Genomic DNA, 15,950 nt, shown 5'->3' with positions numbered 1-15,950 from the left:
TTCTAAAAGTTTGCCCAAGTGGGTATATTGAAATCTCAGAGAATCAGAATCAGATTTATTACTATGTTGTGAAATTTGTAAGACCATAAACCTTAAGACATAGGAGCAGAATTAGGCCATTCAGCCCATTGAGTCTACTCTGCCATTCCATCATGGCTGATCCCAGATCCCACTTAACCCCATACACCTGCCTTCTCACCATATCCTTTGATGTCTTGACAGATCAGGAAACAATCAACTTCCGCTTTAAATATACCCATGGACTTGACCTCCACCGCAGTCTATGGCAGAGCATTCCACAGGTTTACTACTCTGGCTAAAAAAAAATTGCTCCTTACTTCTGTTCTAAAAGGACAAAGACAGCAGTACAGTGCAATACATAAAATATACTATAAATTTTAATAAGAAATAAATAAAATACTGAGTAAGTCATGCAAAAAGAGAGCAACAATAGTGAAGGTAGTGTCACAGGTTTGTTGTCTTTTAGGAATCTGATATTGGAGGGGAAGAAGTTATCCTGAAATGTTGAGTATATATCTGCAGGCTCCTATGCCTCTCTGATGGTAGTAATGAGAAGAGGGCACGTCATGGGTGGTGGGTATCTTAATGATGGATGCCACTGTTTTGAGGCATCACCTTTTGAAGATGCCCCAGAAAATTATTGGTTAAGTTGGCCAAATAGCTATTACTCTTCAACAATCAGGCTCCTGAACCAGAATGGACAACTTCACTCACCCCAACACTGAACACAATTCAAGGACTCACTTTCCAGGACTCTACAACTCAGTATTATTTATTTATTAGTAGGTTCTTCCTTTTGTATTCACACAGTTTGTCAGTCTTTGTGCGTATTTATTCATTGATTCTATTGTATTTCTTTGTTCTACTGTGAATGACTGTAAGAAAATGAATCTCAAGGTAGTAACGGTAGTTGTATATGGGACATATGCTTACTTTGATAATAAATTTACTTTGAACATCACCTTTAGCTTCTGATTTTTTATGTTATCTCACATATTTAATTCCCTCTCTCTTCTATATCCTTCAGCTCAGTATATCCTTCAGCTCAGTCTTTCCCATCTCACTTTGTCTTGTTTTGATCAATTCATCACTTATTTTTCTATTGACCACAAGATAGAAGCTCTCCTTGGAAGTGTTGTGCACTCTCCAAGATTTTGTATTCTCTGCCCAATAGAAATGGCAAGAAGAGAGAATGATTAGAGCATGAAAGTTCTTGATTATGTTGGCTGTTTTCTCGAAGCAGTGGGAAGAAAGGACAGAGTCAATGGAGGGGAAATTGGTCTGCGTGATAGACTGGACTTCATTCACAAATCTCTGCAATTTCTTGTGGTTTTGGGTCGACCAATTGCCCCACCAAGCTGTGATATAGAAACATAGAAAATAGGTGCAGGAGTAGGCCATTCTGCCCTTCGAGCCTGCACCGTCATTCAGTATGATCATGGCTGATCATCCAACTCAGAACCCTGCACCAGCCTTCCCTCCATACCCCCTGATCCCTTTAGCCACAAGGGCCATATCTAACTCCCTCTTAAATATAGCCAATGAAATGGCCTCAGCTGTTTCCTGTGGCAGATAATTCCACAGATTCACCACTCTCTGTGTGAAGAAGTTTTTCCGCATCTCAGTCCTAAGAGGTTTCTCCTTTATCCTCAAACTGTGACCCCTCGTTCTGGACTTCCCCAACATCGGGAACAATCTTCCTACATCTAGCCTGTCCAATCCCTTTAGAATTTTATACATTTCAATAAGATCCCCCCTCAATCTTCTAAATTCCAGAGAGTATAAGCCTAGTCAATCCAGTCTTTCACCATATGAAAGTCCTGCCATCCCAGGAATCAATCTGGTGAACCTTCTTTGTATTCCCTCTATGGCAAGAATGTCTTTCCTCAGTTTAGGGGACCAAAACTGCACACAATACTCCAGGTGTGGTCTCACCAAGGCCTTGTACAACTGCAGTAGTACCTCCCTGCTCCTGTACTCGAATCCTCTTGCAATGAATACCAGCATACCCTTTGCCTTTTTCACCGCCTGCTGTACATTTGGAGAGGATGCTTTCTATGGTGCATCTATAAAAACTGTTAGGGTCATCAGGGACATGCCGAACTTCCTGAGGAAGTAGAAGATGATAAGCCCGTAGGTTAATGAACATCCTGTGTGGTAGAGTGTTCCCAGTTTACTAAATAAAAAGAAAAACAGATTTCTATTCACCCTGGGGACCAGACATGATCTATCGGAAATAACAATGCCATGATTATATCAGTAAAGCATCTTGGGGCAAACTGTGGTTGTGGAACTATAGCTCAGCAAAATGGCAGGAGAGCAGAAGTTAAAATTATAGTGACAAAATGAAATTTAAAACATTTTCATGGAAACAAAACTCAGCAGATCATGCAGCAACCGTTGAGGAGTATGTTGATAATTCCTTTCTTCCCCACAGATGCTGCTTGACCCACTGAATTCCTCCAACAGCTTCTTTCCATAGAAACACATTTACAGGGAAAGTCAATCATAATTGTTTCTTTTCAAGTTTTGTTTAAACTTTGCACTTGCTTTGAACTCTTGCGAGAAGGATGAAATTTAGACTAAGAATGATTGAATTTAGGAAACTGAAAACTGATACTCGAAAGTCAGAAGAGGAAAACATTTCAAAATTTCTGTCTTAGGGTACAAATTCATATTTCATGCATAGAAAGTACCGAATTATGACATGAATCATCTTATCTTGAATCTATTTTCTAGAAGTTTAATCTGAATCACGTAACATTTTAAACATTGGTTAATGCAAACAATACATTTAGTCTTAGCTTAGAGCATCAAACGTACCTGTATTCATGATGACAAGCCGAGCTGCTTCTTTATACTGGAAAATTCAGTTTAATTCTGAAAAGAAAAATAGAGTGCAGCTGTTTTACTGGGAGTTGAGATCAAGCCTTCACCAAACATGGCAATGTGCAACAATACAAGGACCCTTCAGAGATTTGTAACAGCAAACTCTTAGATCACTCATTCCGAAAACCCTCCTACTTAACGGAAATGGATTTGAGCCTTACTTAATCGACGTGGCCCAGAATGTAAGCTATTTGATGGCAACATTCCAGAGAGGAATGAACACAAACAGGTCCAAACTAATTATGCATTATTTTATCTGATAACAGCAACATTACCCTAACTATGCTGCAATGCACTTCATGACTATTATACAGCTTACTCACACTTTCTACAAATAACTGAAAGAGATTCCAAATGCAGACTTCATCCTCTGATCTATATGTGGAAGTGTTTAGGTAAGTTCATTCCATTATAGGGGAGACAATGACCCCATTAAATGAGGAATGAACAAGGCGGAATGAAATGAACTTACCAGGGAACACAAATACTGGATCTTGTCATCATCCTTTATTTTGCATTTTCCTCCTGATAAGCAACTAAAATGCTGAACAGATCATGGGGTAAACTAACAACATGTTGATGAAGAATATATTCCAAAATTATTTGAAGATTTATCTTTAAGATCCATTATTCTTGTAGAGACCAGTTACTAATACACATAACAGTTTAGTTTATTCTCTCTCCCTGATCTTTACTCACTTGAAGCTCTTTATAATAATTACAGATTGGATGCAAGTAATTTTATAAGTCTGGTTTTGTTTATCAGAAAGTTGCATTGCCTGAAATACATGAGGAGTTTATGACATTAAGCACAGTAAATCCATAGCAGAAAAGGCTGGCATTAGTATGTGGAATCATGTATAATTCATTATCACCAGGATTGATCCATTTCATTCTCTTTTTAAAAAGCACTCAATAACAAAATAGTGCAGCTCAAATGGCAAACAACGCTGCTGACTGCCAGCCACAGAATTAGCAATCCAAAAACTTCACATTGCAGTGATATTATTCTTTATCTGAAGATATTAGTGGAATAAATTGATGCTATTGCCATAATATTGAACATAGATACATTTTTTCAACTGCTAATCTCCATCATCAGGTTCTACCATGAACTTTAGGCATCTTTGTATACAAGCCAGAAATATGTGAACAAAACCTGAAATTAGAATGCTTTAGGAAATATGGCATTAGTAACAGGAATGTAACATAAACTTTGCTATATTAAAGCTAAAAGTAGAAGTGTCAATGGGAAATTGATATACTGTATTAAGTGAGAAAGAAAGGGGTACAGGATAATATAAGAACATAAGAAATAGGAGCAGGAGTAGACTATCCGGCCTGTTAAGCCTGCTCTGCCATTCAATAAGATCATGGCTGATCTGACCATCTCCACCTACCTGCCTTTTCCCCAAAACCTTTAATTACCTTACTATGCAAAAATCTATCCAACCTTGTCTTAAACATATTTACTGAGGTAACCTCCACTGCTTCATCGAGCAGAGAACTCCACAGATTCACCACTCTCTGTGAAGAGCAGTTCCTCCCCATCTCCATCCTAAATCTACTTCCCCAAATCTTGAGGCTATGTCCCCTAGTTCACCTACAAGTGGAAACAACTTTCCTGTCTCTATCTTATCTATCCCTTTCGTAATTTTATATATTTTTTTAAGATCTCCTCTCATTCCATATTCCAGCCAGTACAGTCCCAGGCAACTCAATCTCTCCTCAGTTTAACCCCCTCATCTCTGGAATCAACCTGGTGAACCTCCTCTGCACTACCTCCAAAGCCAGTATATCCTTCCTCAAGTAAGGAGTCCAGAACTGCACACAGTACTCCAGGTGCAACCTCACCAGTACCCTGTACAATTGCAGCATAACCTCCCTGCTCTTAAATTCAATCCCTCTAGCATGAAAGCCAACACTCCATTTGCCTTCCATTTGATAGCCTGCTGCACCTGCAAACCAACCTTTTGCAATTCATGCACAAGCGCTCCTAAGTCCCTCTGCACGGCAGCATGCTGCAATTTTTTTTACCATTTAAATAATAGTCTGCTCTTTAATTTGCTCTTCCTCTCCATAACATGGAGAGGAAATGGAACTGATCAGATTGCTCTGCACTGAGCTAGCATGAACTGAAAGGGCAGAATTGTCTCCCCATGTCATAATTATCAAGCTAAACCAATGCAAAGCACAGTTTTCCCAGGGCTGAAATGGCTAGCATGAGAGGGCACAGTTTTAAGGTAAGTTTCGGTAATTCCCTCCCCCTCCCTTCCCCTATCCCTATGTCACCCTGCCCCCTCCCCCAGCTGCCTATCACCTCCCTCATGGTTCCGCCTCCTTCTACTACCCATTGTGTTTTCCCCTATTCCTACTTCTCCTTTCCTGCCTGTCTCCTCCCTGCCTCCCCTCCCCCACCCCTTTATCTTTCCCCTTACTGGTTTTTCACCTGGAACCTACCAGCCTTCTCCTTCCCACCCTCCTCCCACCTTCTTTATAGGGCCTCTGCCCCTTCCCTCTTCAGTCTTGATGAAGGGTTCCGGCCCAAGACGTCGACCGATCTTTTCCACTGATGCTGCCCGACCTGCTGAGTTCCTCCAGCGTGTTGTGAGTGTTGCTTTGACCCCAGCATCTGCAGAGTATTTTGTGTTTACAGTTTTAAGGTGCTTGGAAGTAGATACAGAGGAAATAGAAACATAGAAAGCCTACAGCACCATACAGATCCTTCAGCCCACGAAGCTGTGTCAAACATGTCCTTACCTGAGAAATTACCTAGGGTTACCCATGCCCCTCTATTTTCCTGAGCTCCATGTACCTGTCCAGGAGTCTCTTAAAAGACCTAGGGTAAGTTTTTTTTTAAAGAACGCAGAGAGTGGTGAGTGCATGGAATGGGCTGCTGGCGATGGTGGTGGAGGTGGATACAATAGGGTCTTTTAACAGACTCCTGGACAGGTACATGGAGCTCAGAAAAATAGAGGGCTATGGGTAACCCTAGATAATTTCTAAGGTAAGGACATGTTTGGCACAGCTTTGTGGGGCAAAGGGCCTGTATTGTGCTGTAGGTTTTCTGTGTTCCTATGTTTTTAATACACGTGCAGAGATTCGATGAAAAGATGGATTTGCCTTCTTTTCCCAAAAAAAATCTTTTTAGAAATGAAGACAAGAAACAACAAATCCTCAAGTATTTTACTGCTAAAACTGTTATATAAAGGCATGTTCTTTGTGGTTTCTGGTTTTCAACTTTGTAATTCTTGATGTTTTCAGAGATTGGAGAAAATAACTAAGATTTAGCCTTTAAGAATGCAGTGCGCCGGATTCTTCACATATTTTACTCTGCCAAAGGAGTGGAACTGATCGGAAAGTTATTTCCTCTTGAACTTGAACTAATGTTAGGACCATATGAGGGTTATGGTGAAAGTAGCTGGACAACACATCCTGAATTTAAAGTACTCTAAAAATGTGCCGATTTTTTTGTTAGTTATCCATTATAATTGTAACAAAATCATCGCTGTCAGTGAGACACTCGTTGCAGGAGGGCTCACCGGTGCCCAAACTACCACAGGTAGAAGAATACTGTTGCTCAGAGTAGGTAACGATCACATGCACATGAATCAGTCTCTTCTATTCAAACACTCCAGAAACTATTATGCTTTGTAAGTCAAAAGCATAAAACTAATCAAAAGAAAAACACAGAGCTGGGAATAACTTGTGTACTCTCATTTCATTGTTACTTTAGTGAGGCACAGACTTATGACATGGTGGCATAATAATGTACACCATTCATGTTGTTTTACATATAACTCATATTGAATTATGTAAACAAAGAATCATTAATCAAACAATACATTTACAATATTACTCAAATATTACAGAAATATTAAATACACAACACTCCTCTCTGCTTAGCTATAAATTAACTCAATATAGAGTGCATCTCAACTCAAATATGTAACGTATTACTCTCTTGACATCTATCTATATATCTTAACATACAATATACTATATAATAGACTATATACTATATAACTACAATATAGACATCCACAGCATAGCAAATTTTAAATTGTCCCATTCACGTCTAAAGCTTTAATTGCTGTGGAGGATGTCTTACTCTGGTGGAATAATGTCTTTCCTGAGAAGGGAGGTCACTCTGCTTGGCAGGTGACATTCGTGACTGTAGAACAATCTCAGGTTCTGGGGACTCTTCCATAGTGATTGTAGGAGTTAACCCTGGGATTGCAGGAAATGGTTCTGGTAGCTCTGATTATCTGTCTTCTGGACTTGCTGGATTCCCAAACAGTGCAAGGCAGGCTGCTTAATCTGATGATCTACCCCAGTACACCAGAGGAAGTATTGAGCCAACGCTTTCATTTTGACCATACCTAGATGACTAGCATGTAGCTCCTTCAACACTTTAGCTCTCAGCATGGATGGTTCAATACTCAATTCCTACATATGACAACTCCCATCAAGAGCAAGTTTTGCCTCCAATGGTAAAAATGGGGAAATGGAATTCCTACTGCACATTCCAGCCATTTTAGGTGACCATGTAAACCTGAGGCAGTGTGGAGTCTTTTCTGGCTTTCCTTTGGATCATCTCTGGCATAACAGGGAGACTTTCAACTTGCATTAGGGAGAATATGCCAAGAGGATTCAAAGACTCAAAGTACATTCATTATCAAAGTATGTCTGCAGTATACAACCTGGATCAAAAAACTATGGAAACAAAGAACTATGGAACCAACCCATAGAAAAACATCAAACATCAAATACCCCTACCCCCTATGCACATAAAAATCACACTAAGAGCAACAAAAAACAAACAAGCGAAAGCACAGAATATAAAACACAAAATCAAAAGTCAAATTTCAGTACAGTACTGCTCAGTGTCCATTGTTCAAAGAGTGTCTTCTTTTGTAAAATTTTCAGGTATTTACTTTTCCAAAGATAAACAGGACAATCTATCAACATTTCCTCGAGTAAAACCAAAGTCCTTCTCTGCATTCTTGCTGCTGCTGTTAGTGGAACATCCTTCTGTAGATTGAAAATTGACACTAGGGGTTGATGATCAGTAATGAGGATAAACTCTCTTCCATACAAGTACTGGTTGAAGCGTTTTACTCACCAAACCAGACTCAAGGCTTCTCTGTTAATCTGCGTGTAATTCTTCTCTGTAGCAGTAAGGGAGTGTGATGCAAAGGCAATGGGCATTCACTTTCATTACTCATAGCATGTGACAGGACGAAACCTATATCATAAGGCAAGGCATCACAGGCAAGTTTCACTGGACGATGTGGATTATAATGTGCGGATACAGATTCTGACGTCACCATTTACTTTACTTTTTGGAAATCCACCTCACACTGCTTTGTCCATTGCCATTTCCTCCCAATCTGTAGTAATGAGTTCAAGGATTGGAGCACAGTAGCTAGGTTTAGCAGGAACCTGTTATAGTAATTTACAAATCCTAAAAGGAATACAACTGTGATATTTCCTTTGACTTTGGGGCACCCACCACTGCTTGCAATTTTTCAGCACACTTATATAAATCTTGTGAGTCATTGATGTGACCACAGTAAGTAATGCTTGGTTTAAAGACTTCACATGCATTGCATTGTGCTCTGAGCCATAATCTTCTAAACAATGTCTTGAGATTTTGGAGGTGTTCCTTGTGTCACATGTCCAGCAACAATGAATATATAATTGAGTCAGGTTTTATAAACAAACAAACATTTATTTAACTCTGCTCAACAATAGTGAAAAGTATTCAAACGACTAACTTAACTGGAAGTTAACTGCTGTACAGCAACTCTGGAACAGTTCTTAAAGTGGTAAATTCGAACACAGTCTTAAGGTGGTAAATTCGAAAGTCCAAGTGATTTATACAGTCAGTAAGGACAGACTTCTCTGGAAACGGATTTCTTCGAAGATGTGACGTTACTGCTGATCATGGCGAAGGAAATAAAACAGCTTAAAGGAACTGACCTTTTTTCTGGATGGTGAACACTGCACAAACCTTCCTGATCTTGCAGGAATTATCTCAGAACCAGGCCACTATTCCTGAATGAAGATTCAATAAGGTCGCTCCTTTATAAAACTGCTGAATGACACCAACTTTACTCAATCTTTCAGGTTCCCGTACTTTGGTAAGGTCTTCACTCTCCAATACTAGATTGTAAAGGTAAATCAAAGGTGCAACACAAAAAAACTGGCAGCGATTAGCAAAACTGCCAGCACAACGATTTTTACCTTACAATAGAAAGTAAAACTCCACTTTAAAATGAAACTGTGTCAAGAGACAAATACGCAGCATAATGACGTAACTGACAAACTAAACTGCATGACGACAGGAGCTTCCCCTTTTATGTACCTGTAGGGAACATGTCATCACATGACCTCACACGGCAGGAAAATTACATCACCCCACCATTACAAGACCATTACATCATGCTCACAAAATACTCAATTACATCATGGTCATAAGACAGTCACAAGGTACCCACGAGGTATGTAACACTTGTCATCATCCAGGTAACACTGAGTGGTTGGGCAGCCTTACAATACTTGGTCCATAGCTTTCTGCCAGAATGGATGTGCAGATGCTACTTCAAACATAAGTATATTATAGTGATAAAGCCCTTTGTGAGTGTTTATAGTGAGAAACACTTTTGACTCTTCTTCCATCTCTATTTTTATAGGTAGGCCTCAGCTAAGTCCTCTTTGCTGAAGTGTTTTCCTCCAGAAAGGATTACAAAGATATCCTCTATCCTGTGTAGAGGGTATTGATCTATTTTCAATATTTGATTAATGGAAATCTTAAAATAACCACAAATCCTGAAAAACCCATTCTCCTTAACTACTGGAACAACTAGTAATCTAGCTCGCTGGCTACTTTATCACAGAAGACATAAGGAATGGGATGGACTTTGTAAACCTCAGATGTGACATTTTCATTTAACATTACTTTATCCTTGATAGGTTTCCTTGAACACTGCTGTGGCATCATCCAGTACCTTTCTTAATTTACTTTCAGTTGATTCTATTGCAGGGGATAAGGCATGCACAGGATGGATGGATCTCCAATCAAGTGGAAGTTGTCTCAGCCAATCACAGCCCCACAATGCTGGTCCTCCTATTTTTACCACATGCAAGCCCAATGTGTCTTGTTGGTTGTTGTATTTCACTGTTATAAATGTTATTCCCACAGGAGTCATCTTTTCTCCAGTATGAGATCTTAGTTGGATATCTGCAGGCGTCAGATCAGTATCTTTAAAATGCTGTTCAAATTCATTTTGTGGAATGACCGAAACAGCCAAATCAGTATCCAATTCCATTTTAATTAATTTGCCGCTCGCTTCTAGTGTAAGCCATATTGCTTGTCTCCTGTTAGTTTTCACATTATAAATCACAAGGCTACTTTTTTGACAGCATGAAAATTACTGCTCTTTTTGAAAGTACAGTTTGACTTTTTATCTTTTTCTCTTCCCTGTGCAGTGGATTTATTTTTGTCTGCCTCAACACAATTTGCTTGGCCAGGCTGGTTTCTGTTTAGATGTTGCAATTTTGTTCACACTCACTTTCATTCCTGACTGCAACTCAATTGCATCTCCATCTGTTATTTCCATTGATACAGCAATTTCAACTGTTCTCTTAAATGTGGGTTATGCTTCAGTTAGGAGCCATTTTTGAATGCTTTCTTGTAAGATTCCACAAACTAAATGATCTCTCAGTGCATCATCAAGCCCACTACTGGACTGACAATTTCTTCAATTCAGCCACGTATGCTGAAACAGACTCCCCTTCCTTTTGATTCCACTTATGAAACTTAAAACATTCTGCAATCAGTGATGGTTTTGGTTCTAAATGTTCCTGCATTACTTTCACGATATCAGTAAAGCTCATTTCGGCTAGTTTGGTTGGAGCAGTCAAACTTCACTGCAACTTGTACCCAATGCACTCAGCAAAACTGGCACTTTCTTTTCATTGGCTTCAAAATACTGCTCAATTCATTCAGTATACAGTATCCAGTTATCTCTTGCGTACTCGATTTTGTCTATCTTTCCAATGAAGCCAGCCCTTTCTACTTTTTCTCACTCACCACTCCCATACCATGACAACGTGACCACAGACCTCACTTGCATGCACCCTACTCCTGAGTGGGAGCCTCTCTAGCATTCCCTCCTAACCAGGAGCCTCTCTACCTTCCACACTGACCCAAGGATCCATTGGTTCCCTCATTTAGAAGGAAAACAATTCCCTATCATTTTGAAGAGTTGGGGAGTTATCTCCAGATTGCTGACCAATATTCATCCCGCAGATACTTCAGAAAAATAGATTGTCTTATTATCATCCATCTCATCATCATTTAGAGATATGGCTTAGAAACAGGCCACCCAGCCCTTCACATCTGCACCAGTGATTAACCATCTATTTACACTAATGCTACATTGATGCTGTTTTTCATTCTCCCCACCACCCACCACAACCCCATTAGATTCTATCCACCCACATTGGGCCAATTAACCTATCAACCTGGATGTCTTTAGGATGTGGAAAGAAACCAGTCACTCAGGACAAATCCTAATGGGCACAGGGAGAATGTGCAAATTCCACACGGACATAATCCAAGGTCAGGACTAAACCTGCACAACCTGGCAATATGTAGCAGCAGCTCTACCAACTGCATGACTCTATTTGTGGGAACTTACAGAGGAGCCACCTCAGAGTACCGGTTAGCTATTATATCTCTCAAGGTGTTCCTGAATTTAGAGTTCAATTCCAGTGCTGTCTGTAAGGAGTTTGTATGCTCTCCCTGTGACTGCACGAGGTTCCTCCAGGTGCTCAAGTTATTTCCCACAGTCCAAAGATGTATGGATTAGTAAATTAATTGGTCACTGTAAATTGTCCTGTGATTAGGTTGGTGTTAAATAGGTGGGTTGCTGAGCAGTGTGGCTTGTTGGGCTGGAAGAGTCTATATCTCTAAATAAATAAAATTACTGTGCTTTCTGCCCCACATTAAACTTCAAAACTATTTGTGTAACTGAAGTATAAGCTTAAACTGTGTTTTACAAATTCTAGCCTTCCTTTCATTCATCACCACTTTCATCTGTGCTTTGTTTTGCTCGGGACTTTTCCTGACAGCCACTCATCTGAATTTTACAGATGATTTTAGAAGTTTGCCCAAACTTAGATTTCAAAGTATGATTCTCATTGCCATAATTGATAGCAAAATTAGTTACTTGTAGTAATCATTACTGGAACAAAATATTCTGTTCTCTTTCACTTGGTTTCAGATCTAAACAATGATTTCCATGTTTGTTTTCCCAAGAGATGTTGAAAATACTTCCCTTCACATTTCCTTAATTTTTGGAATTCTCCTGTGCCATCGACTGTGCTTTGAAGTTGCAGTGACAACTTCTAATGTTACGTCGTTGTCTGTCTCAATTTATTATCAAGGTACGTATATATTACTATATACTATTTTGTGATTCATTTGTTTGCAGGCATTTATGGGGGGGGAATTATAGAAATTTTACAACAAAAACAAACAATTAAAGCCTGACAAAGAGCCAATGAGCAAATAAAAATAATACTGAGGACATGAGTTGTAAATAGTTCTTCAAAGAGAGTCTGTAGGTCATAGAATCAGTTCAGAGTAGTGAGTGAAGTTATCAACTGGTTCAGGAGCCTGATATTTACAGGGTAATAACTGCTCCTGAACCTGGTGGTAAGGGACCTAAAGCTTCTGCCCCTCTTACCAAAACTTTCTGTACAATTACAACAAGATTTCCATTCTTTTACTTTTCATTCCTCCTAAATAATTTGCATTGCTAATTATTTGTTGTGCCAACAAACTAATTTGCTTATATGAAGACAAGCAGAACACAATCATTTAGTTCTCACATTAAACAATTAATATTCTGCTCTTGTACCCTTTCTCATAAAGTGGATAACCTCACATTTCTCATTTTATAATGCGAATTTTGCTACCCATTCACAACTTTCTATATCACATTACAGCCCCTCATGTTTTTCTTACAACTTAATGTCACATATAGTGCAGGTTTGTATAATCAGCAAACTTAAATGAAGCACAAAGCATCCAAGCCAAAAATTTGTTGTTGTTGTGGTTCAGTCATTTAATCGAGTCTGACTCTTCATGATCTTATGGACCATAGGGTCCATAGGGTTTTCATGGCAAGATACGTTAGTAGATCGCCAGGCCTTTCTTCTACGCAAATACTGCTGCTGCCTAGTTTGGGACTCGGCTGGATTTGAACTCAGGACCATCTGCCTTGAAGTCCAGTGCTGATGCCACTACACCACCAGCTGGCCCCAAGTCAAACACAGATGGCAAAAAAACTGGAGGTATAGCTCTGATCCTTAACGCATCCAACTAATTTCATCTAATGGCTCCCAAGGAAGGATATTTGCCAACCACATACAATCTAACCCATATAATTGCTTCATAACCATAGGAATGTGATTGACTTTGAATTTCCCTCTGATAATACCCAGCAAGCCACTCAGTTCAACGTAACGAGGAACGAGGGATAGACGATAACTGCCAGACGTCACCAATGTCCACATCCTGATTCATCTAGGTCTGCCTGAACAAGTAACTGGGTGTGTATGTACAGGTGTGTGTGTCTATCTATATATAGATATAGTTACATATCCCGTGAGCATGATGTAATTGCCTTCTGAGCATTATGTCATTATCTCGTGATGGGCATGATGTAATTGTCTCATGACCGTGGGCTGATGTGATGTCACGTGATGGCATGGTATAAAAGAAAAAGCCGCCACAGTGACGCAGTTCTCATTTTTATTTTTAGTGTAACGTTGTGCCGGCAGTTTTGAAAAAAACTGCCAGTTTTTGTTTGTTGCACCTTTGATTTCCTTTACAGTCCAGTATCGGAGAGTGAAGACATTATCAGAATTATCCGAGCAAAGGATTGGATAAAGTTAATGTCGTTCAGCTTCTTGGGATTGATCGACCTTTTTAATCTTCGTTCGGAAATTGTGGCATGCACATTTGAGTAAAACCCCTGCCAGGGTGGGAAGGTTTGTGCAGTGACCACCCTCCAGTCAAAATCTCCAGTCAATTCCGTTACGTCTTCGTGATTCCTTTGGACAAGGCATCTCTCGGCTGAGATCGACAGATTCATCATTGCTTCGAAGAAATTGTTTCAGGGAAGTCTCTCCTTAATGACTGTATAGATCACATGGACTTTTGAACTTACCATTTTAAGTCTGTGCTTGGATGAGAACTCTTTAAGAACAGTTTATAAGTTTGACTGTTTGTTCGATATAGTTGCCTAACTGTTAACTTCCGGTTAAGTTAGTTATTTGTTTACTTTTCGATGTTTTGAGTAGAGGTTAATAAATATCACTGTTTGTTTATAAAACCTGACTCAATTTCATATCCATTGTTGAGTGTAGTTATTGTTCAAATTATAACAAAAACATTGCATCTGGAAAGGGACAAATGATACCAAAATTCTCCTTCAACAGATATGCCTTAGGGGTTAACAATAATGACAGGATGGAGCTATCAAGAGTAGGTGTTACTGCCTCACCCTTATTCCTCTGAAGTGGCTAGTGGTCAATTGCCTTCTTTATCATTGTAGCGTTTGCGTGATTGTATTTTACTGATATCTTATATGCACTTGTTATCTTGTATGTGCGAGAACTAGTCCTCAAGCTGCCACGTTGCCTGTTTGCAGCCGCTAGCGCGAAGCGTCAGGGATGGTGTGAAATGGTGTTCAGCCTTTGAGAGCAGGTTAACTACCTTCATCTGTTGTATCAGTGGCTATTCCTGGGGTCAACAGAAGTTGGGCTTCAGAATTTCATCCTTCTTTTTCACTTGACCAATGATGTTTTAAAAGACAAGACTACCATTTTTCTATGCAGTTGGAGATGTCTGAGACTCCACCCATCCAGTACCCTCAGATGATCCTGAGAAATACATTTTTCCTCCTTCAAAATTTGCCTGGCACTCCATCGCTGTATCAATTTATGGTGGAACATATTACTTCCCTGTCACTATGTACTTCACTTCCAATTACTTCTTCACTTTTTCTGTCAATGACCAGACACTTCCTTCTTTCTCTACCTTGCCTTTCTCTTCACACTTCCATCTAATACCTGCCATTCATTAATGGAAGTGATTCCAGCTGTTGCAATATGGTGAGTACTGCTGGTCCCATGGAAGTTGACACAAACAGTACACAGGGAGCAGAACTAGTTTTGCCAAAATGAGTGGCGTCTTGGAAAGAGGTGACTTGGTCCACACTTCCAAAAAGGAAACCATGAAGATTCACAAAATACCAAGTACGGAGCATAGATAGATTACCAACCCAATAGCACTCAGGGAAATAAATATGGCAAGCCTTGGATATCAATTTTTATGATCTTAAAAGAGGCTTATTAGCCAGAGGGGAATAACTTGGAAGATTTTTATGGCCATTATTTATCAAATAAAGTTTATAATGAGTCAAGATCAAGAGATCAGAACTTGCTGATCGATTTGAATAACAGACACACATGCTGGAGGAACTCAGCAAGTCAGGCTGCATCTATGGAGGAGAACATTTTGGGCTTGATAAAAGGTCTTAGCCGGAAACATCTATTCCCCTCCATCAATGCTGCCTGACTTGCTGAGTTCAAGCATTTTGTGTGTTTGCTCAAGATTTCCAGCATCTGCAGAATCTCATGTTTATCATTTGGAATATTTTGAGCAGATAACTGAATTAATTACTGTATATAGTGGTTAGCTAATGAACTGAATTTCCATACATTTTCAGAAAAGTCTTTGGAATTGAAAGTCTGCAGCTGTCATTCTTCAAACTAAATCCAATTAGGATTAGTGGCCCATTGATGAGATAACTAACTAAAACTGATTCAGGAGGCAAAAACAGGTCTGTTTTACTTCAGCCACTGCTTGCATTCCTCTAAAGTATTACGTAGGGCATTTCTAGCGATAATACATTAGTTGCTGAGACTATATTTTGTGGCTCAGTGGTTAAGGATCAAGG

General features: G+C 39.5%; 1 protein-coding gene across 5 annotated transcripts in view; it reads right to left on the bottom strand.

Moving 5' to 3' along the window:
* LOC134347160 (sorbin and SH3 domain-containing protein 2-like) overlaps positions 1–15,950 on the bottom strand; it is a 465,962-nt gene that overhangs the window by 166,356 nt on the left and 283,656 nt on the right. For all 5 annotated transcript variants that reach the window (XM_063049382.1, XM_063049380.1, XM_063049383.1 and 2 more), the window contains one exon: positions 2,845–2,901. In XM_063049382.1, the coding sequence (XP_062905452.1) occupies positions 2,845–2,854 (10 nt within the window). In that variant the 5' untranslated portion in view covers positions 2,855–2,901. The remainder of the gene's footprint in view (positions 1–2,844; positions 2,902–15,950) is intronic.

Source organism: Mobula hypostoma, chromosome 5 (genome assembly GCF_963921235.1).
Source record: "Mobula hypostoma chromosome 5, sMobHyp1.1, whole genome shotgun sequence".
Classification (NCBI taxonomy): Eukaryota; Metazoa; Chordata; class Chondrichthyes; order Myliobatiformes; family Myliobatidae; genus Mobula; species Mobula hypostoma.
This window is presented reverse-complemented; position numbering and strand designations above follow the sequence as displayed.